Here is a 23,664-nt window from a genome sequence, read left to right on the forward strand (position 1 = left end):
AGTTATGGGGCTTTAGTTGGAAGAAAAACAAATTTTTGCTCTAATGTTTAAGCTTAACTTCCTTGAGTTAGGATTATTATTATTATTATTATATATATATATATATAGACATATAACTTAAAACACAATGCATCTTTAACCCATGTAACGAGCTTTCAGCTAATGACTCCCAGGCCAGTTGGTCTTAGGGCATTAGGTGTTGAGACACCCCTACGAGCTTAGTAACTCGGGTTGTAGATACTGATACGTAGATAGTGCAATGTTTGATTCCCTTAAGCTTTTCTCCTCAACCCATGTAACAAGCGTTGGGCCAATAGCTCCCAAGTCAGTTGACTATAGGGTATTAAGCGTTAAAACACCTCTTCGGGCTTAATTGCTTAGGTTAGGGAGGCTACGAAACCAAACTTATCTACCTTTTTATTATCATTATTTGTTTTTTTTTTTTTTTTTTTTTTGCAAATTATATACCATCTCTTTCCCTTAGTTGTTACCTTTAACAAAAGAACATAAATTATGTAATAATCCAATGTGCAACCCACAATCATATGTTAAAGTGTGTATGTGAAAATGAAGATTTAAGAATACTTGTTAAATGAGCATATGAGCAGAATTAAGTGCTAACAATACGAGAGTTTGTAAACTTGAATATTTCAAGAAGTATTATGATAGACCTTGTTAAGAATGTTTACTAAAATGCGTCTTAAGAGTCACTTTAACAAAAGAACTCCTTTTACTTTGCCATCCTAGTAACAACAGTTTTGCAAATAGTTTATGAAATAGAAAACATATTTTTTTTTATATATATATCAACTACTACCCTTTCCCCCCCAACAAAAATGAGACATTGTCCTCAATGTCTTAAGGTAGAAAGATAGAGTATAGAAGACATCACCTGAAATAGCGAACACTGACAAACCTGAAACACATTTAAACAAATAAAAAAAAACAACAAAAAACAATAATAAAACCAAAAGACGCAAATATTTACAAACGCAGGCTCTGTGTTATATGTTATGTACGTTAAGTATACTCTGTGTTTGATTAAGGATCCTGACATTATTGGTCTTGCCTTGTTCATTCGCATCAGAAATCTATTTATATTATATAATATATCTTTTTTTTAAAACACTGCCAGTATGAATGTTATGTCCCACAACGCCAGCATGGTACTCGCAAGTGAGATCTGACCTATACCAATGGGGTAAGGTGGTTATAGAGGCGTGAGAGATTCAGAAGCTACATGTCCAATGCTCAGAAGCTTTTGGTACATCTCATTTAAGGGCAACGGTAATGGAGGTAGTTGTTCCTGAACTCTTTGGTGTTTGGTTGAGGCTCAAGTTTTCTAACAAGAAAAGAAGAGTTAAGATTGATGTTGGTCATTTAGGGTGAAGTGTGGTAGTTTTGGAATTTTTTTTTCTTTCTCTGTAACCATCCTCAACAAGTTTAACATCTTTCCTTTTATCTTTGAAACCTCTTTTCTCCACAAGTGTAGAGATTCTACCACTATTTACTCCTTACTCTATACCTTTAGCTACTACAACAGCATTAATAAATTGTTGGGCCGAACTACCCATCACATGCTCATAGTATGGCACCTTGAGTGTGTTGACAAATAAAGTGACCATCTTTTTTTCCAAAGGTGGTGGATGCACCTGAGCAGCTAGATCTCTACATCTTTGAACATATTCCTTTATGCTTTCTTTGTCTCATTTCTTTATATTAGACAAGTTGGTTCTATTAGGAGCAATTTTTGTGATGTTGTGGTCATACAAATTAATTACCTTAGCTTAAAACACAACACACAAGATAGTATAAAGCAAGCAAGGGGTCGATCCTACAAGAAAGGTTTAGTTCAGATTTTTATGTTATACGCTATGCAATGGGGGGTTTTAATTTGTGATGATTTAAACCATGGAAGAAATTAAACCAGCAAACAAAATCAATTGACACCAAAATTTATCAAAAAACAAACCTTGGTCGCAAGCATAGATCCACCAACGGAAATCAGAACCGATCCTTGAAATGAAACTTCAATTTATATTCTGAATTTTTTATCTTTTCTTAACGTTGGTTAATTAACGGATCCGCCGTATAACTAACCTTAACCAATAAATAATCACAATATCTGCATTAATGATTTAGTTAAATGGCAGCCCTAAGAACTAGATAAATTGATTGATCTCTTGACAACCAAGCTGTCCATAGCTTGTGTTCCTTTGTCCAAGTGTTCTCCCTAAGTTTAATAATGTAGTTCCGCCACAATTATCAAGCTTAGTTGCTTCGCAAGTTCATATATCACAACTCCGGTTTTGATACCAAACTTATCAATAGATTTGTTTACAATAATAACTTAGAGTCCGCTCTAGCAATTATCAACAACAATCATAGAAAATATGCATAGGAAAACAATCATACTCATTTATAATATAAACTGGAAATAAAAAGAAGAATAAATCTCATGGTTCTTGAATTCTAAAGGTTTGTTGTGTCCTTGCAACCAAGAAAACGAGCTTAGCCTTGCATATCTATGGAACACCTACTCCTAAAGATAGAAGAAAACATTATTTCTGGTTTGTAGATAGGAGAGTTTGCATTTCTTCACTTATGGCTGCCACCCTTTTTTTTTTCCTCTTTCCCTTCTCTCTTTCTTTTAATAAGCTAAGAAACCCTAGTCTCTATTTTACAAAATAGCCTTCCCTTAAGTTAACAACTTACATTTAAGTACTTCAATAACTATTTTCATAAAAAGAAGAAATAGCTTTGCATTAAATCTTCAAGCTTTAACTTAGAGGAGCTAAATTGCTAAAATAAAAACTTGGACACCGGTTTAGATGCTTCGAAACATAATTTGGACATGTTCCTTCACAAAACCTGTTTGCTGGCAGAATTCAGCTATCATCTTTCAACATTAATATCTCTCTCAGATGACATTGGTTTTTGCTGAAATTTGGAGCGTTAATAGGTCTTTAAGTCAGGAATCCAAAAAAATTACGTTTGCATCAATTGAACTTCGAAAACTCTAGATATTGAATTTTGAATGGCCAAAGGTCAACATTGGTAAAATGTGAGATTTGACTTTAAAGGATGTGATTTCCATGATCTTTCTCTTTTTATTTTTCTTACATTAAATTTCTAGAAAGTTATGGGTGTTAGCTTTTTAATGCCACTGGAATCACTTCATTTCAACCTCTAAAACTCACGTTTTGCACAAAACATCGACTGAACATCAAATCTATCAATTACCTCCAATTTACTCCGTTTTGCATCTTTCATCCAAAAGTGCCTTCAAAACATAAAACAAAGAATATCAAGGCATTAGATATATATAAAATAGGCAAAACACTAGTTAAATGTGGGTGAAACTATCGAATAATATGGTTACATCAACAATGTCAATGTTATACTTGTATTGCTTTACAAAAGCATCCATCAAGTCTTTCCATTTGTAAATCTTTGTGTTGTCCAATCTCATGTACCAGCTCAATGTTGCCCTACTTAAGCTATTTTGGAAGAAGTGCATCAGTAGTTTCTCATCATGTACTACTTTTGTCATTTTGTTGTAGTATGACTTGAGATGAGTCATAGGGCATTGTGTTTCAGTGTATTTAATAAATTCAGAAAAACAAAATGTTTTTGGGACAATAACACTTGGGACTAGACACATTTATGCTGCCCATACTGGATCATATAAGTCTACCCCTTCAATGGCTCTGATTCGAGCTTCCCGTGCCTCTATCTTATCTTGGTCAATGCCATTAGATGACTTGATCTTGTGGTACCTGTTGGCAAATGCATCTATCACTATAGGGGCTAGTGTCAGTGCTGCTGATTGCACAAAAGTTGGATTGTGTTGAGGCTTTTGAATATGTTCCCTCATTTTTTCTTCAAGCTGAGCCATTGTTAGAATCTGAACAAAAATGGCGAGCTGGTTGGAAGGATCTTCACCAAAGGCATTTCTAAGTGTTTGCTCAAGTAAGCTAGTAAGGTGAGCCACGCTTGCTTTCAGAGACTCTAACTCTTCTTGGAAATGAGCATCATAATGAGCATGCTCTTTATCTTCTATGTTTCTTGCTCAGATTTGGGTGTTGTAGCCTCTTTGGGGACCTATATTTCAATCTGGTGCATGCATGTATGTCATTTACAATGAATGGATGCATGAATATGGATGCAAATGTATGCGCATGCATATCGGGTAGGAATGGAAAAAACCCATACAAAATGCATATCAAGGGAGTCCATGCTGTAAAGGAAGGTTCTAGGTCTTTATATGATGGGTAAGCTTTCTACTTGGTCTAAAAAAGGTTTATGAACTGCCCAGTGACCACCTTTCATGAAGGTAGTTTATGGGTTTATAAGGAATGGTTGGAACACAGTGTGACCGCCATTACCGAGTAAACACTTTGTCCATAGTTAGATGTTTCAGGAATCTGAACCTTAACTGAAAGACATGAGACAAATCGTTACTCCCTACCTAATCTAGAATTAGGTTTTTTTGCTAAATTAAAATGCTAAAGCAGTAAAAATATGACCTAAAATTAAAGACCAACAAAAAGGCAAACAATCAAATAAGCAAACAAGCAAAACAATCAAGGTGTTCCCTAATGGAGTCGCCATCTTGTCGCGGGGTCATGTCGAGACATCGTTTGGTGACGCCAAAGGCTTTTGTCATGCCTCATGATGAGGTGTGGTGCATTAGGAAGGGTTTTTGGATTTAATCATAAAATTATGATTAATGTTTAGGAGTCACCATCTAATATTATGGTTACTAGGAACCTATGGTCTGCGAGAGTCTAGGTAAGGGACTGGTTATGCAAGGGAAAATGCAACACCCAATGCACCCTCCCTAAGACAAGCTGCATTATTGTTTGATTGTTTTTCTAAGTTAGGTTTCTATTCGTTAGTCTTTTCGAAGGTTCAACGCAAATCTATTTCATGAAAAGGTCTCTCCCTTATTGGGTTAAATCCTAACCATTCTAAAGTTTGAAATTTAGCATTGCACTTATTTACACCTTATATCTTTAATACCTGATGGTGTACTTTATCATGTAATTTTACACCCTACAGATATTAAAGTCTACATCTGAACCCTGGACAAAAGATTGGAACAATGTTTTCGATATTTTGATGAAACCCTAATAGATGATCATAAACTGGTTATGATATCTATTTTTTATATATATTTTTCAAAACATGAGAAAGATGCAATTTTTTAATGAAAATATGCTTGGAAAATTTTTAGGATTTGGCCGTATGCATGAAAACAAAATAATGTTTTTTATGAAAATGTTTTGAATTGTTTTTGAAATATTTCAAAGAAAACTAGGTATTTTAATATCAAATTTTTATTTTACAGTGTAAATATACAACCTAATATTATGCAAAAAATTTAGAAAAATATTTGAGAAAATCAAAAAAAATTGAAATGATTTTTGAATTTTTTTTGGATTTTTTTGTTTTTTTAAAATATTATAATATATATTATTATAAATAAATATATATGGGATGGGTCAAACTCAGCCACAGAAAAGGGTGGGTCGATGTCAGCGCAAAATCGTTGGGTTGATCCCAACCAAACATATATTTATAATTTTAGGGGTCGGGTCGAACCTAGCCTAGAAATTTAGGTTGGGCTAGATACAGCCCAACCAAACGTCCACTGTATGAACAGTGGGTGTGAATTATAATTCACACCTATTGTTCATGTGTGAATAGTAGAACATGAATTATAATTCACGCCTACTATTCATGCAGTAAATAGTGTGAAGAAGAAAAATAAGAAGAAGGAGAGGAAGGTTACCATGCTGGTCTGATCGAGGAGGGCGACGTGGTGCAAGTAGTGGCAATGGTGGAGAGTTGAGCTGCTAGAGTTGTTGCTACTCGCGTTGCAGGTGCTGCTACTATCATGGTCGATGTTGGGGTTTCTTATAGTTGGAGTGGATGAGGAGAGAGTCGCTGCCTCTACTGGTGCTGGTAAGGATGAAAGTTGCTAAAAGGGTGGTTGTTGTTGCTGCTGTTGAGGTCGTGGTGACAGAGAAGGAAGAAAGATGAAAGAGGTCTGCAAAAGGGAGAGGGAGGGAGTAGCGGTAGCTCCTGGTGGTTGGTTGGTGGTTGGGGTAGCTACCTGTGGTGGAGCTGGCAGTGGGAGATGGTGGTAGCGTTGCTTGGAGGCTGGAACGTTGGAGAGAGAGAGAGAGAGACAGCAGAAAAAAGAAAGAGGCTGGTTTTTGACCAAATTCGAACCCAATTGTTTTCCTCCTTAGGCCATGAAACGCACCCGTATTTATAGGAGGTGGAAGAGGGATATTTTGTATTTAATGGTGCCAAATCGTGGCCTTTAGTGTCGCTGGGAAGGATCGCAACCGTTGGTTCAAAGTGTGCATCGTGAGTTATCAAATCTGTAGGAAAAGGCTGCCTGAGCTGGCTATTTAGGCCAATGTTGGGGCCATTTTGATGATAATATGCCTGACTGGACCATACTTGGGGATATAACGATGTCAGGTGACTATTTTGATTCATGTGTTGTCAATTTTTATGGACATATAAGGCATTAAATGCACCTGCAAATTAGCCACCCAATCAGCTTTTTTAGCAAAATAATGAAGAAGATAATGAACAGTACCAGAGTTCTGTTTTTTGCCACAATCCATTTCAGTCCTTCCCCTTTAAATTTTATTTAATTGCACCCCTAATTGACCATAAACCTTTGATTTAATGTGATTAAGCTCCTATTGAACTTCAACTTCAACCTCGTATTAACGCGCCTTTTTCACTTTGGTCCTTGTCATGGATTTATGCAATTTAACACCTAATTGACCATTAAACTTTCAATGTTCTTCAATTTAATCCCCAATTTTTGTCAATTAAGCCATTATAGTCCGATGCCCTTTACAAATTGATCATTGGCTGTAAATTTTATCAATTAAACCCCTAATTGACCCCAAAAACTTCAATTTTCTTACAATTTGGCTCCTGATTTCAATCAATTAACTTGGTAAAAAATCAATTTAGTCTTTTAAAATTCAAATCTTCTCAATTAAGCCCACATTAGGCCTCCAAACTTAATTTTTGACTAATTAAGCCCTAAAAAAAATTAATTTGACTCATTTAAATTATAATTAAGTCCTTGCACTTAATTACATCCTTCAATTGGACCCAAATTAATTCTTAAAAATAATTAGAATTCAATTTGGCTTATGATTAAATCAAATTGACCTTTTAAAAATTTAATTATATCCTTGGACTTAATTTTTATGCAAATTCGCTCAATAATCATTTAATTTGACCTTGAATTTGTAATTTTTTTCTCCATTTTTTTGGCATAATGGGATACAATTAGGCTTTAAATTTCATCTAAAATTGCAGCTTGGTTTTTATGTTTTTTCTTTTTGGAATCCTCCTCTATCTACTTTCTTCATGTCACCAGCCTTTTTGGAATTCTTTTTTTTTTTTATTTTTGAAAAAAAAAGTGAATTTTGGAAAATAACCCAAAATTGGATTATGACATAAGGTCTAAATTGATGATAAAAGAGAAGCAAGAAAGGCAGCCGAGTCAAATATGAGGGAATACCCGAGTAGAGAGACCAGGTCTCTACAATCTAGTTTAAGCTAGAATTCTAAGAATAAGAGATAAAAAAAAAATGAAAGAGCAATTCAAAGAGGGGCAGGACTACATCGATAGCTTTGATGTACAACTAAATATAAAGATAGTTGAACTTGATATCAAGAAGAAGGAACTTTAAAGTGCCAGAAACCAGATCTAACAGTTATAGAAGACAATTTAGATACTGGAGAGGAACAATAAATTGTTAACCACAAGCAACAGAACATTTCTTCAAGATAAATATGAGTCACTAACTCAAGCCTTTTTTAATCAAAGGTAGGCAATCTAAATCAGTAGGCAATGTTTTCCAAGTGAACAAGCTTTATTCATACAAGTAAAATGAACGCTCTAAAGACTTGTTCTATGAAACCCTTATATTAAAATTTAAACCCTTATAATGAACAAACATGAACTAAATAGTGTGTACTTTTTAGCCCTATCACAACTTCTTTTGAGTGCACCTCAAGCCTTACTCAGATAGTGCACTTTCTAGCCTTATGTGTATCTGTATTTCTTTCAAGTGCACCTCTGAGCCATCATCACTCAGATAATGTGTTTTCTACCTTTATCTCTATCTCTATTTCCTTTAAGCATCCCTCTAAGATCTTATCTCCCAAATAGTATGCTTCAAAGCCCTATCCCTTCTCTTTTCTAAATACTTATATGAGCCCTCATCACTTAGATAGTGCACTTTATAGCCCCATCTCTATCTTTATTCCTTTTGAGTGTGTCTTTGAGCCCTTATCACTCCGATAGTGCGTTTTTTAACCCTATATCCATCTTTATTTCCTTTAAGTGTGCCTCTAAGCCCTCATCTCCCAAATAGTATGCTTTTTAGCCCTATCTTCATCTCTTTTTTAGTGCGCCTTTGAGCCATAGGCTTCTAAATAATGCATCTTCAGGATCTATCCATTTTCTTCTAAGAGCACTTTTTAGCCCTTACAATCAAATAGTGCACTTTTAGGCCTTATCTCTTTCTTTTAGGCACACCTCTGTACCCTTATCTCTTAGATAATGCGCTTCATATCCTTATATCTTCTCCTTTCTGAACATACCAGTGACCCCTCATCACTTGGATAATTCACTTCCTAACCTTATCTCTATTTTTCTAGAGTGTACCTTCAAGCCCTCACCATTCAAATAGTGTTTTTTCTAGCCCTATCTCTATCTTTATTTATTTTTTCGAGTGTGTCTTTGAGCCCTCATCACTCTGATAATGTGTTTTCTAACCCTATCTCTATATTTATCCTTTGAGTGAGCCTCTAAGACCACATCTCCTAGATAATGTGCTTTCTAGCCCTGTCTGTATCTATTGTTAAGTGCGCCTTTGAGCCCTCATCTTTCATATAGTGTGCTTTTTAGCCATATCTCTTTTTTAGTGTGTTTTTTTTCCCTTACTTCTTACACTTTCAGAAGGATTGACCATTTCTTGATCTGGTAGAACCATAATCTCTCTTTTTTTTTCTTCTTTACAAGCTTACCATCTAAAGCCTTTTACAAGACTTTCTGTTGTAAGCATTGTAAAGAAAGGCTCACTATCATAACCTATTTTTGTGTTTTTCCCCCCAAATTTACCCTTATTCCTTTCAAATTAAAAATAAAAGTGATAATAGCAAGACGATTGGCTCCTTGGCAAAAACATGTTGAAAGGGTTTCAGATACATAAAAGAATCAAACTAGAGTTTTAGTTGAAATTGGAAGCCTAATCATATCCTATTGTACCCCAAGACTAAAGAGATAATGCAAATTCAAGGTCAAAATAAATAATTATTAGACGGATCTGCATAAAAAAACTCAAGTCCATGAACTTAATTAGATGTTTAATAAGTCAATTTGATTTAATCATGAGCCAAATTAAAAGTTTAATTATTTTTAAGAATTAATTTGGGTCAAATTAAAATATTTAATTAGGTGAAAGGACTTAATTATACTTTTAATAGGTCAAATTAATTTTATTAAAGACTTAATTCATGAAAATTAAGTTTAAGAGCCCAATTTGGGTTTCATCGAGAAGAGTGGAATTTTAGAGGACCAAACTTAATTTTTACAAAGTTAGTTGATTAAAATCAGGAACAAAATTTTAAGATCAAAATTTAGGGTTAAGTAAAGGTTAAATTGAAGAGATTCATAACCAAGGACCTTTTTGAAAAAGACACTAAACTTTGAGGATTCAATTCATTTGAACACTAGAATGCAATTGAAGTAAATTGAAAGTTTAATGATCAATTGAGGGTTAATTTGCATAAATCCAAAACCAGGGACCAAAATGAAAAGGCACTGAAACTCAGGGTTGATATTAGAGTTTGGTGAGAGTAAAATCGAATAAAATTAAAAGTTTGAAATCAATTAGGGATGAGATTAAAAGAAATCAAAAACCGAAATACCAAATTAAATGTTAGTCAAATCTCTAATTAAAACCATAAAATATCAAAATGATCTTGTTTCATTTAAATGAAATAGAACGTTTTGACCAAAATAGTTCCTCTATAAATTGAAGTGGGTTTAAGGCATTGAGAGAGTAAGAGAGAAAAGTGTAGAGTGAGCAAAGAAACCAGCCTGTTTCATTCAATTTTTTTTTTTTTTTTGCTTTAAGTTAATATGTTTTTGATGTTTTCGAATCATTTTGATGTGCTGATCTCAAAAATAATTTTTAAAAAATAAAAAAATATTATTGGCATGCTTTTTCTAAGTGAAAAGCACTTTGAAAAGCAACAGCAACCACACTCCCAAACACGCACGAATCATCTTCTCACTGACAATAGGAACAATCTCCTTGACGCCAATATTTTTTATAGACCAGCCCTGCCAACCGTTAGTTTCACCACTAACAGCTCCATCATAAGCCGCCAACAAGAGCTAGTGTTAGACAGCAACACCCCATCCAACCTAGATAAGCTTATTTGTCCCTTCTCTCCTGTGTTTTTTCTTTCATATACATGCAGGACATGAGTTAATTCATGTCATACAGAAGAAATCTAAGATGGGCTGGACCCATCTCAACCCAGCCTAGATGGTTAGGTCGAGTCCAGTCCAAATACAAAAGAAAAGAAAAAAGAAAAGATTGTTGGGCCTTCAGCTGGCCCAACCCAATCCAACCAAACCGAACTTAGGCCTCAAGCATAAATAGCATGTTAAAAAAATAATATAATAAAAAAATATTAAAAATTAAAAAAAATTAAAGACCATTTTAAAATTATTTATGGGCCCATCGCGTGTTTTTCTAACAATTTTGTTTAATATTAGGACATAAATTTATACTGTAAGATATAGACCCAATACGAAAAATATTTGATTTATCCCTAAAAAATCCAAAAATTCTTTATTGAAAAATAAAAGTTTTGTTTTCATGCATACAATTAAATCCTAAAGATTTTTCAAGCATATTTTCTAAAAAGGATAAAAACACATTTTTATCATGTTTTAAATGCAAAATAGATATTGTAACTGGTTTATGATTATCCATTAGTGCTTGGCCAATATACCAAAAATCTCATAATAATTAGTTTGTTTTTCAAAATGTTAGGAATTAACTATATTTTAAAAATAAATGCAATGTCAAATCTAGACCTTAGAATAGTTATGACATAATTCAATAAGGTAGAGATTTTTTCATAAGGGAAGATCTGTCTTAAACCTTAGACAAGACCACTAGATAGAAACATGACCTAGAAAAACAATTGACAAGTAATGCAGCTTACTTTAGGTAGGGTGTACTAAGAGTGATGCATATTTTTCTTATACAACTAGTTCCCTTATACAAACTTTCATAGACCATTAGGTTTTTTAGTGACCATAATACTAGGTGGCGACTTCTGAACCCCATACTCATAGCTTTTTTATTAAACCCAAAGCCTCATTTTCTTTTTATAAGCCACCTCCATCACGTGATGTTGTGCACGTCACGACAGGTACAATTGACTTAGGGTTGTGGTATCTTAAAGAAAGCAAGTTAAGTTTGATTAGTTATTCGAAAGCTAATTTTGCTAGTTGTTAAATTGATATAAAAAGTACTAGTGAAATATGTCACTTTCAAGAATCATCACTAGTATCTTCGGCCAATAAGAAATAGAACTCAATAGCCCTATCTACAACTTATGTAGAATATATAATAGTTGGTAATCGTTGTGTACAAAACTTATGGATGAAATTAACAAACTTTAGAATACTTTAGACTTAATTTTGATTACATACCTATTAAATATAATAAAAAAAAAATTAGTGCAATAAGTCTGTCTAAAAATCCTATACAACACTCATGTACAAAACATAATGAAGTGAAATATCACTGCTTAAGAGATCACATGAAGAAGGGTTTTATTGTACTTTAGTTTGTAAGCTTAGAACATCAACTAGCATATATTTTTACAAAGCTTTTAGGTAAGGATTTCTTTTGTGAAATAAGGAAGAATTTAGGCTTTATTCATGCTAATAAAATTTAAGGTTTTATCTTTGTGTGTATACATTATTGGAAATAAGTTGAACATATCTAAGTGATAAAAATATATACCCCTTAGCATGAAAAATCTGTTTTGCTGTAAAAATATATACCCCTTTATCTCTTTGATTTTTTGACTTCATTTTTACATGAAAATGACCCTTTTAAAGTGTATAAGAAGGATCAAAAAAGAAAATTGAAACATTTCAAAGTTGAGGTTAAACTAGTAGACCAATTTAACTAACTCAATGCAGTTGGTCAACCGGTTGCTCGAAAGTATTTTTCTAATTAATATATGGATATTTTTCAATGGATAAATTGATAGTTTGCTACTTTATAGGATTTTTTAGATTTTCTATAAATAGTAAGTTATGCCTCTTATTATTAAGAAATTGTCTATTAGATAGAAAAACTATGTAAATCACATAATAGAAAGCTAACACTCTAGGCATAATAATATTTTTCTTTTAAATAAGGACTTAGGAGATTTATTACTGGTGGATCGTATAAATTATTGTTGGAGACCGGATAATTGGATAACTTCTGATTTGCAAAAACCCAATCTTTAAAGAATTATTCAAAGTCAAAGAATATCAAATTTTCAAGTAATAAATCCTTAAATAACTTGAGATGTATCTAACAGGATTCCAGGGACTTCCAAATAATTTTTTTATTGTTTCTGCTATGTGCATTCTATACAGGAACCAACATATTTTTGGTGAAATTTTTTTTTTTCCTTTAATGAGTTTTTTTTGTGTAATTAGCGCTTTTAAGGAAATTAATTTTGCTTTTAATCTTTTTATAATTTTTCAAGGTTCACATTGCTGTTGATTCTTTGAGGTGAAGGCAAGGAAGCTATACAAAAAGAATGGCTGCCATACAAAAGAAAAAAAACGAAAGCCAGAAAAGTCTCCAAAACGTAAAACATACTCAAAAAGAACTTTATATATGAATTAATAAAACAGATTAATTAAGTACGGGGATTACATCGATCACACTCAAATTTATTTTATGGTATGGAATATCAAATGCCAGGTCCAAATACTGTGCGCCATAGCTGGGCATCATGCCTAACAACGCATGAAAATTTAAAAGGAAAAAAAGATCGCCCTCAACAACATTATTTAGAGGCAGTATGAGCTACAAGGAAGCGTAGCAGCTGATCATTTACTTGAAGAGCTCGTCTGGAATGACCTCATCATGGCAGCAAAGGAAAGTGGAGAATTTCTCCATGGTGCGGTTGCACTCTGGGCATTTCATGGTCCCAGGGATCCTACCCGTAGTCATTGGGAAATCGAAGCGGCAGCAAGGACGAGAAATGTCATGGATCCTGCCTTGGTGATCACGGAAGGCCAAATCAAAGCCCTTGACAGGCACTTGTTCCTTCCACAAGTCATACTCAAGCAATGTTTGCAAAGCTGTGGTCTTGTGACCATTGGCCACAACATTAGACCCATTGCTAAGCACAGCCCATCCACCTTCTCTGTCGTAGCTAAGCAACTTCTTGATTTCTTGCATCATAGGATCATGGTCATCAAGCTTGCCTAACTGAATCTTGGAGTACAGCATGCTCTCTAGCCTGGTCCAAAAGAACCATATCATTGTAAGGTCTTGCCAGACGTAACTGAGCTTCTCCACGGTGATTGTCGCTATGACTCGCCGGATTTTCTCCCTTTTGCTGCTCTTCCCCACATAAACCATCTCCAGGGGAATGCGGGCTGCCTGCGCCACAGCACGTGCGGTGTTTGTGAACTTTCTCGCCCATTCCTCGTCGTCTCCTCCGTACAAGAAAATGTACTTTCCTTCCTTGATCTGATGATCAAAAAAATATTGAAGCAAATGTCAACACGATTACACACACACAAGTATAATGTATGTATATTTGGATTGATTCTATAATGAATTTACCCAATTAAGAATCACTGGGTCAATGCCATCCACTAGAAGCTCAAGCCTCCATGTCTCATCCCTCCAGAGAGATTCCTCTCTCAAGCTAGTGAAAGGGAAGGCACTGCTTCCCCATATCCACATCATGTGGAGTGCATTTGGGCAAACCACCTTGCCTTGCGGGTCAAGCACCACAAGAATAGGCTTGTTCCTGAAGTGCCACACCTCCTTAATAAACCTTATGACTGCCTTCTCAATCAATGAAGGGTGGTACACTGTGAACCATGGCATTGAAGACTGCATGCTTTCAAATTTCTCCTTCAATATTGGATCGCTCTGGACTGAACCGTCCACAATTGGGACCCAGACCACCTCATACTGACTATCCAGCCTAGCTTCGTGAGGCCTGGATTCATTGTATATCTGTTCAAGAATTGAAAGCTCATCGTTCGACATGTCGAGGCCAGAAATAAGCAATAGCACATTTTTCCTTCTTAGCACATCTAGATGGACCTGTTAAATTCAAAAGGAGGTATGAGAATTTTTTTACAATAGATTGATAACATGAATAGAAGAAATGGTGGAAGAGCGAACTCTTTTCTTGGAAGAGCCATCTATAAGTGGCTGGATATCATCCCTGGCATAAATCAGGGCCTTTAGGACCTTCATGTTGTCAATGTGGATCATTTCAAAGAGATTTTTTAGCACTTGAAAGGATTCGACATTTCTCTTTTCATCTGCATCAAACACCATTGTTTATATAAGCGTTCTCGATCTATCTTGTACATTAATTTCCTGTTTTCTTATTACGTATCCAACACATGATAGCATAATACAAAAGTTGCTGAGGTGCATACCTATGTGTTGGTAGCAAGTAGCCAATTGCTTCTTGAGATGGTCAAGTATGTTGCTGAGTTTGTGAGCCAAGCTGGATAGCTCCCATGCCACAGTGGTTGATATAGAAAACCTGAAATAAGTGAAGGAGAATGTTACAAGGAATACATGCATGATGTAAGAAATTGCTCAATAAATTAAAGATGGTGGACTAGAAAAGCATACTCGTGTCCCATGGTAGTGAGGCTAGTAATCTGAGCCGCACAAGCCACAACACTCCTCATGGTCCAGTAGACAGCAGTAGGGATATGGGCCATGGCTGTGGACAATGCTGGTACTTCATTAGAAATGTAAGCTGGCGGTAGATCCTTGAACTCAACCACGCACCTAGCCACGTCCATCATGACCTTGATCAGATTGTTAATGGCATCGAAGCGAGGCTTCAAAGGCCCTGAGTGTTCCATGATGCTAGGCAATTGCCTGAGGATTGCCATGGATTTGGCAAGTTGGTTTGATGAGTAAATCTGGGCAAGCAGCCAGAATTCTCCATAATTCAAAGCAAAAGCTGCCAAGGTGAGCACCAGCTTGGCATCCCAGGAATAGCTTTGTAGCATGTTGAAAAGTGCTACAGTTGTTGCGTGGGCATCTGTCCCTTCCAGTGACTTGTAGGCAATCTGCAGAAAACAATTAAGACTGAAATTTTTCAATTGATTCTTTAGAATAATGCCAATATATCATAGCATTAAAATTGAAATATATTGTCTAACCTCGCAGGAAATTCTGTCTATTGTATAAGACAGTGCATCGAGCATGGAAACAAAATTGACTTGGTGAGTCTTGTCCTCCATTTCAGCATGGGCTTGGGAAGTCTGCATTGTCAGACGTGATCAGAGTAACATAAATGAAGAAAAAATAATAGAGTTAAGTTGATATTCAAGTTAATTTCCAAGGATGAGTTTAGTTTAGTTCTATACCGTCAGAGAGGTATCGATTTGCTGGGTGGCACGTTTGAGGATGTCTTCAACAAGGTGGAGAAGAGGTTTGACATCAACCTCTCGGCCATCAGGAGCATGAGTTCCTACAATTTGTTTCATCATCACATTGTCATCAGACATTGTTAGCATGCTGCCGCGGTCACTCTTGATCAGTTGCTGGCTTGCATTAAACCCTTGGGCAGGGTGCCTGATGAGGGGAAGGCGTGATTCCATGGGGATCAGCTAATTGAAAGCAATTAATGGATTCTTTGGGTTATGGGGCAGAAGTAGAGAAGATTGGGTTGTGTGTCTTTGTTCCATATCTGGCATGCCTATTTATACTATTAGAAATGGAATAAAGCTCACTTGAATCAACTTCCTTTCTTCCATGGTAAACAAAATATTAGGGACGTTAAAGAGAAGGCTATACTTTTGTGGTCCTTACGTCTAACCTTCTTCCTCCTTAATTACTTTATATAACATGGATTTTACCCTACAAATCTGATTCTACACTCCATTACAATGCTAGGTCTGGAACCTTTTCTTCTTTTTGTATTTTCTAGCAATTTGGGAACTCAATCTCAAACTCCCTTTTCATAATAACTAATTAACATAAAAGTAGGTTAATGGTACACTTGCTCCCAGTGTTCTTGACATTTACTCAATGTTGCCCCTCTGCTCAGTTCTTAGTTGATCCCATAACTAAAAAGATATGGAAGAGATGTATAATTGAGTGATAAACGTAAGATCCAGTTGTTTAGTCCATGCAATATCCCACAAATAAAAGGAAAGAAATAGCAATAACAATTAAATTAATTACTGTTGTGTTTAGTTGAACAGAGAATATCATCAACAGATTCTAATGATATTTTCCGCTAGAAGGCAGAGCCACGATCGAGAAGGGTGACTGATCAATCCTGTGCTTGGCTTCCTTACTTGATACCTTTTCTTACGTGTGCTAGTAATTATCCAGAGTTTTCTTCTTTCTCAAGAGACAAAAGGTGAAAGAGATAAAGTAAGATATGATTCCTTGCTTTGCTGGAGATAAACTAGAAACTTGATTTACCAAAATATGCCCGCTGTTACGGACAATCCAACCCTTAAAAGAGTACGTTTGCGTTCTTGCCTCCATGTATATTTAGGCCGTTAACTCTGGAGACTGCATGCATGCCGACATATTTAGGCTCCATGAAGGCATGGAATTATAAGTGATTCTGATAGGCATAACTATACATGGAGAAGAAATATTAAAGGAAAAGAGCAGAACAATTTAAACTTTGGAGGAGGTATGACTATTACAGTCTCCTGTGATTCTTAAAGCGATGCTAAATCACTGTGGTTTGGGATGGAATATCATTGAGTATCTATAAAGTTTTTAGTCAAATTATTAATAGCTTGTAGGAGGTATGACCAAGAACAAGAATATTATTTTAAAAAAAAAAAATTAAAAAAAAAATCAAATCTATGCACCTGATTAATCTAAAAAAAAAGGTATGCCTAGAATGTCATATATATCAGCTCTCCTTTTAACTCTTGTTTTTCTATTAAATAAATAGAAAGATAAAAAAATCATTTGTCTAATTTAAAAAAAAAAATAACTCAGAAAATTCATCATTTATTTTTGCAACTTATGTGTCATCCATAAGTATATTTTTTGGCCGCCTCATATGACTAGAGAAGTGAGGTTCAAATTTTTAAATCCTAAAAATCTAATATTCAACATGTTGTCACTTGAAAATACCATATATAAAAACATTTTAAAAATCTTAATAAAACTATTTACATTCCCTCAAACACTTTTTAATCACTCTAAAATATGAAAATTTAATAGATAAAAAAGAATTTACAGGCTTTAATCTATTTTTGTATATGTTTAAAGAACAACAATACCTACATTGAACTTCCCTTTTCATAATAAATTTGTTTACACAAAGATAGATTTTTTATGACCATTTTAATATGATTGGACAAACTTCATCCCTACTCTTTTAACTTCTAAGAACTAAAAACGTAATAGACATTAAGGATAGAAATATAAATACCTAATAAAGCATGAATCAAACATGAAAAAAGAAAATTAAGGATCAAATTGAAATTTTCTGCACTTTGTGAACAATGCAAATGAAAAAAACACTATTAATTTTTTTATATTAATTTGATTTTTGTTCTTTTAATTTTTTCAATAATAACCTAAAATTTTATTTTACAACATTGGTGGGGAGATTAACAAATCACATAAGCAAATATGTGATGCTGAGTCGCATTAATCTTGAACTATTTCGTACATCAACCAACATTAAATATCCTTTCTAATGATTTTATGAGCACTTCTAGTTAATGTTGATATTAATAATTGAACCTAGAAACTTAAAGAATGAAACATATATTCTTGATTGCTAATCTAACCCCTTGACATTTGAAAGAGTATATATATTAGAAACACGAACTAGATAATTATCCTTACTATACGTGGATTACACAAACTAACAACAAAAAGGGAAAAAAAAAAAACCTTCCACGACATTATATTGCATAATACCAATGAAAATATATGTAGGCATTTAAACATTTATTCTGTCAGGAAAAACTTTAGAGGTACAATCATGGAAAATAACTGGTCATTGAAAACCTATTATTAGTTATTTCTATTTTTTTGTCATTTTATTTGTTAGAGAATAATATAAATCATATCCTGTAACCTCATCTAAAAGCTTAAGTTTTTAGGTTGAGATAATTTTGTGACATGGTATCAAAGCCTTGATGACCAAGTGGTTACGAGTTCGAATATCACCACTCTCATTTATTTGATAAAAATTAAGCACAAAGTAATGTGAACCTGTGCAAATTTCAAGTCCAAAAGGCTTTCACTTGAGGGGGGTGTTAGAGAATAATATAAATCATATCCTGTAATCTCATCTAAAAACTTAAGTTTTTAGGTTGAAATAGTTTTTTGACACCATTGATAATATAATCACCAATGGATTTTCAGATAAAAAATGTGCCAACAAAAAAAATTATCAATATTTTTTATTGGTATTTATATCGGTTGAGTATGGCAAATCACTGACAAAATAATCTGCTGATAATTTGATATGTGGTTGAATTTATATTATCGACATAATTGTTATGTTAGTGATTAACATTATTTTAGTGGCAATCATTGTAATTCTTTTAAACTCTCTTGAATTTTTTGATGGACTTTTTATGTCTGTAATTCCTTCTGTATTAGGTGGTGGTGAAGTCCTGTAATATTTTTTTAAATATCTGGAATTTTTTGAGAGACTTAGTCCGTCAAAAATTCCTTTTGTAATGAGCAATGGTCAAGTTTTGTAATTTTTTTTTCAATTCTCTTAGAACTTTAGGAAGGACCTGGTATGTCAGTCATTATGTCTATGATTGGTAATATGTTAGTAATTTATATAATATTTATTAAAAAAATTAAAATAAACAAAACAAAAAAAATACAATAAATAAAACTAAAATGAAAAACCAAATTTTTATTATTATTTTAAAAAAATATTAATTTAAATATAATTTATCAAGAAGATATAAGCAGAGAGAAGAAGGAGGCATATCTTTGCCCAAACTAGACGGGCAACGAGATAGACCATATGAACCACCGATGGTTGACAGCAATTGCTCATATAATTACGGACTAAAATTGAAAGTCTTGAAAAACTTTAAATTTACTATTTATGTTATGTCTATCTATTTTAGAAAAACTCAACAGAGCCTAGGTTAGATAATTAAAGTTGTAGATTATATGTTTTAAATGTTATTGGCATATTTAAATTAAATTTGAGTGTAAATTTATTTTTTAAAGATATCGTGATTCGTGTTCCCATCAGATCTAGTCGAATTTTCCAGATCTGGTGAGGATACTCATAATTGTTCTTTTTTCCTTAAGTACAGTGACTGAGAAAGCCACCAATAGTGGCACCAGCATTGGAGGCGCTTCTGGTTGTGCTTCGCACATAGCTAGCAAGCCACTAGCAACGAGGCAAGAGGCAACTGCCTCGACACAGTAGCACCAGACGATGTTGTCGCTGATGAGCAACCAAGCGCGAGGCTGATGCCTCATGTATGAAGGAAGTTAGGGGCAAGGTTGTTAAAAACCCTTTTTTTTTTTTACATCATTATATAAAATATACAATATAAACTCAAATTATAAAATCATAAAATTAAAATTATAAGTAAAATATTTTAATTAATTATATATTAATAATTTCAATCAAGTAGTAATTAACAATATAACACAATTAAAATAAAAATAAAAATAAAATAAATCGAACAATAGAAAAGTCTAAACACCTTTATTTTATTCACATTAATTCCTTCACTTTTTGGACAAATTGACCCACTTACTTCATTATTTACAAGAAATGAATCCATTCAAATTTTAATGGATCATTTAACATTAATTACTCCAAAGGTCAAATATGCCAATTTACAACTTTTATTCTATATATTTGCGAGCTAAAAAAGAGCAATATATCAATTAATATGTTAATAGTTTATATAAAAAATTGTGAAGAATAAATAGGTATTCTAATTTTATGGAAATGAAATCCACAAATAACTTGTATCATTTAAAAAAATTATAATAATTATAGTAAAAATCAAGCCCTTAATTATTAAATTGCACAAGTTTTGCAAGATATAAATTTAAAATAATAAAAATATTAAGGTGTAGATTACCAAAATACACAATTTTATATTTTTTTCAAACTTGTAAAATCGATCCGATTTTACTGATTTTATCGAGTTAGAGCGAGTTTGACCGATTTTACTAGTTTTCGAGTTTTGATATAATTTGACATGTTAGGTATATATTAACTCATAAAATCATAAAATTTTAAAAATCAACTTATTTTTTTAACGATATTGGTTATGACAGCATGATTGTGCTACAAAGATAGCTGCTAGCAACAGTAGCGTTTGTACCCACTACTAGACTAGTAGCTGAAAGAAAAGGATGAGGGATAGAATAACAATTCTTCCCCTAACCTTTTATTATATTACAATAGGGTTTTTAAGGACAAAAATTATGATTTTACCATCTTCTAATTCACTATTATAATAGGCTAATTTTAGGTAAAATGTTCATTTTATATATTAAAATTAAAATTCTAAATAAAATTAATTATAGAATTAATTTTATTTATAGGATTGAGATTGAATTAAAATGTTTTAATTCAAATTTTTTTTAGTTTTGTAATATCCTAATTAGATTAGGATTTAATTAAAATGTTTAATTAAATAATATTTAGAAAAATAGTTTTTCTAAAATAAAGAGATTTTTTAAGTGATTTTATTTTCTTATTAAATTCTAAAAAATGGTTTCAATATGATTAATTTTCTTATTAAATTCTGAAAGATGGTTTTTCAGTGAAAAATTATACTAAATAAAATTTATTATATTTGAAAAAATTATCAAATTAGATTTGATTTAATATTTCTAAGTGTAAGAAATATTATTTTAAAAATTTCACATAAAGCCAATAACTAGAATTAAAGTGTGCAATATTTATGCATATTAATGTGTTATTATGCATGATGTATGATTATAGACATTAAAGACCAATATATTGTTTTTTCTATGGTTGTAATATTAATTAGGGCATGCATGTCCTGTCTTTTTTCTATGTTTCTTCTAGGGTTGTAAAATTCTTTTCTCATCTAATTCCTCTCGAATATAACTCGAGGTTTCTTAATTAATTATGTAAATGTTATGTAATTTATAAATGTAGAAATTTAAATAGAAAAATTATTTTGTAATCCAAGACAAAGAAGGAATGGTGGTGAAAGATACAACCATTGTAAACCACGGTAAAGTGTGTGTGTGTGTAGTTTACCGTGGTTTACAACCATGGTGTTCGCAAAGGACTAATGAAGATTTGTAGAAAGTACTTGGGTTTTGATCACTTAATTCTCTTTTATGGCTCATGGGAATTAGTTTATGTATGTCCATAATCACTCAATTAGAATGGCATGCTAAAGTGTGTGTGTGTGTGTGTGTGTGTCAATTATGCCATGAAATGAGACATAATTAAAAATTGATAATAAATCCCTCATTAATATATTAAGTACATGACATAATCTATTTCCTTCTAATTTTATATGCATGAAACCAATATTCTATTCATGGATAACTAATTGAGCTACTCAAGGTTACCATTAATCGAATATGTTTAATGCTATAAAATTGAATTCTGCGTAACTAATTTTTATGATTTAAAATGAGTTATTTATAATCATATAAGAATAGAGGAAATAGTTAGGCAAAATATAGATGATATGTTTAAATAAAGAGTTGTCACCTAACTGATCTAGGAGTCACATAAATATATGATTAATAAGTTATGTTATTTATCTAATCTAATTTATTTTGATTTGTTGAGTTACTTAAAGTCATATAAATTAAATGGGATATTGGCCCACTGGAAGATCCAGGCGAGATTTTCTGAATTAATAATAAGGGTTATTAATTTGCAAGAAAATAGTGGGAGACCAAGTTAAGAATAAAGACCTTATTTGAATTGAGTTTTAAATATGTATACATTAAACTAATAATGGTTATCTTTACATGAATAGGTCGATAAATAAAAATGAATAGTAACATAACCCTTCGTATCGTACTTAATGCTAACAAATTGACTAAATTAAATTTCTTGAATTGGTACCTTAATATAAGAATTGTTCTTAAACAAGAAAGAGAGTTGTATATTCTTGAAAATCCAATTCTTCTTGCCCTTGATAAGGATGATGATGAAGAAGTTATGAATGTATATCAATGTCATTTTGATGATAATGAGCAAGCTGCATATGTGATGTTAGCAAGCATGACATATGAACTTTGAAAGTAACATGAGAATATGAATGCCCTTACTATGATTATACATATCAAAAAGTTGTTTGGTGTAGTTAGTGGAACTGAGAGGTATGAGACCTCTAAGGAATTGTTTTGCTACAAGATAAAAAAATGGGTCCTCTATGAACACCCATGTTATAAAAATGATTATCTATATAGAGAAATTAAGCTAATTAGGCTTTGTCATAGATCATGAGTTAAGTGTTGACTTAGTCTTGCAATCATTACCCCAAAGTTTATCTCAATTCATTATGAACTATCACAAAAATAAGTTGGATAGTACATTTTCAAAATTGCTTAATGTGTTTAAAACTATTGAAGAGACCATTAGAAAAGAAAAAAAAAATCATGTTCTTCTAGTTCATTCTTCTAGAATTTCTAAGAAAAAGAATAATGGTTTTATCTCTAAACCAAAAAAGCATATTAGGGCATCAAGAAAGATAAAGGTACTTGTCATCATTGTAGCAAGGATGGCCATTAGAGGAGGAATTTCAAGGAATATCTTGAAATTATAAAAGGAAAGAAACTTAGTAAGGTTTCTACTTCAAGCATTTTTATGATGGAAAACTATTTTTCTATATCACATAGTAGTTCCTAGGTATTGCATACCAGTTGTAGTTTTCATATTTGTAATAATATGCAAGAGCTAAAAAAATAAAAGATTATACAAAGACGAAAAAGGACATATGAGTTGAAAATGAAGCAAGGGGTTGATGCATTAGCAATAAGGAGCTTATTATTTTACTTTGCCTAATAGGTTAATACTAGAACTTGATAATTGTTATTTTGTTCTAATACTTTCTAGAAATATTTAATGGATTTAAATTTATTATTAAGAAAAAATATCATTCTTTTTATAATAATGATATTTTTATAAATCTGATAATTATATAAATGGTTTGTATATACTTTATTTTGTCATGTCCATGTTTAATTTACAAGAAAGTATCAATTAATATCTTCGTATTTATATCATTGTAGACTAGGTCATATTAATGAAATAAGAATTACTAAGTTGCATAAAAAATGATATGTTGATCTTTTTTATTAAGAATTAATGAAA

General features: G+C 32.6%; 1 protein-coding gene across 1 annotated transcript; it reads right to left on the minus strand.

Moving 5' to 3' along the window:
• Nucleotides 1-12,962: 12,962 nt before the first annotated feature.
• Nucleotides 12,963-16,042, minus strand: LOC118058149 (protein SIEVE ELEMENT OCCLUSION B-like). Its single transcript, XM_035070860.2, has 7 exons — nt 15,731-16,042; nt 15,524-15,625; nt 14,982-15,430; nt 14,780-14,889; nt 14,517-14,659; nt 13,944-14,435; nt 12,963-13,847 (listed from the first exon to the last, which is right to left on the minus strand). The coding sequence occupies exons 1-7, from the start codon at nt 15,962-15,964 to the stop codon at nt 13,203-13,205; spliced, it is 2,175 nt and encodes a 724-aa protein (XP_034926751.1). The 5' UTR covers nt 15,965-16,042; the 3' UTR covers nt 12,963-13,202.
• Between the last annotated feature and the right edge of the window lie 7,622 nt (nt 16,043-23,664).

Source organism: Populus alba, chromosome 1, assembly GCF_005239225.2.
Source record: "Populus alba chromosome 1, ASM523922v2, whole genome shotgun sequence".
Lineage (NCBI taxonomy): Eukaryota > Viridiplantae > Streptophyta > Magnoliopsida > Malpighiales > Salicaceae > Populus > Populus alba.

What these genes read in the sequence shown, in the direction of transcription:
- LOC118058149 (XM_035070860.2), bottom strand. Translation starts at nt 15,964, where the DNA reads ATGGAATCACGCCTTCCCCTCATCAGGCACCCTGCCCAAGGGTTTAAT. An exon ending in TACTTGCTACCAACACATAG is followed by an intron (nt 14,660 to 14,779) that starts GTATGCACCTCA and finishes TGTTTGATGCAG; the next exon opens with ATGAAAAGAGAAATGTCGAA. An exon ending in ACCCAGTGATTCTTAATTGG is followed by an intron (nt 13,848 to 13,943) that starts GTAAATTCATTA and finishes TTTGATCATCAG; the next exon opens with ATCAAGGAAGGAAAGTACAT.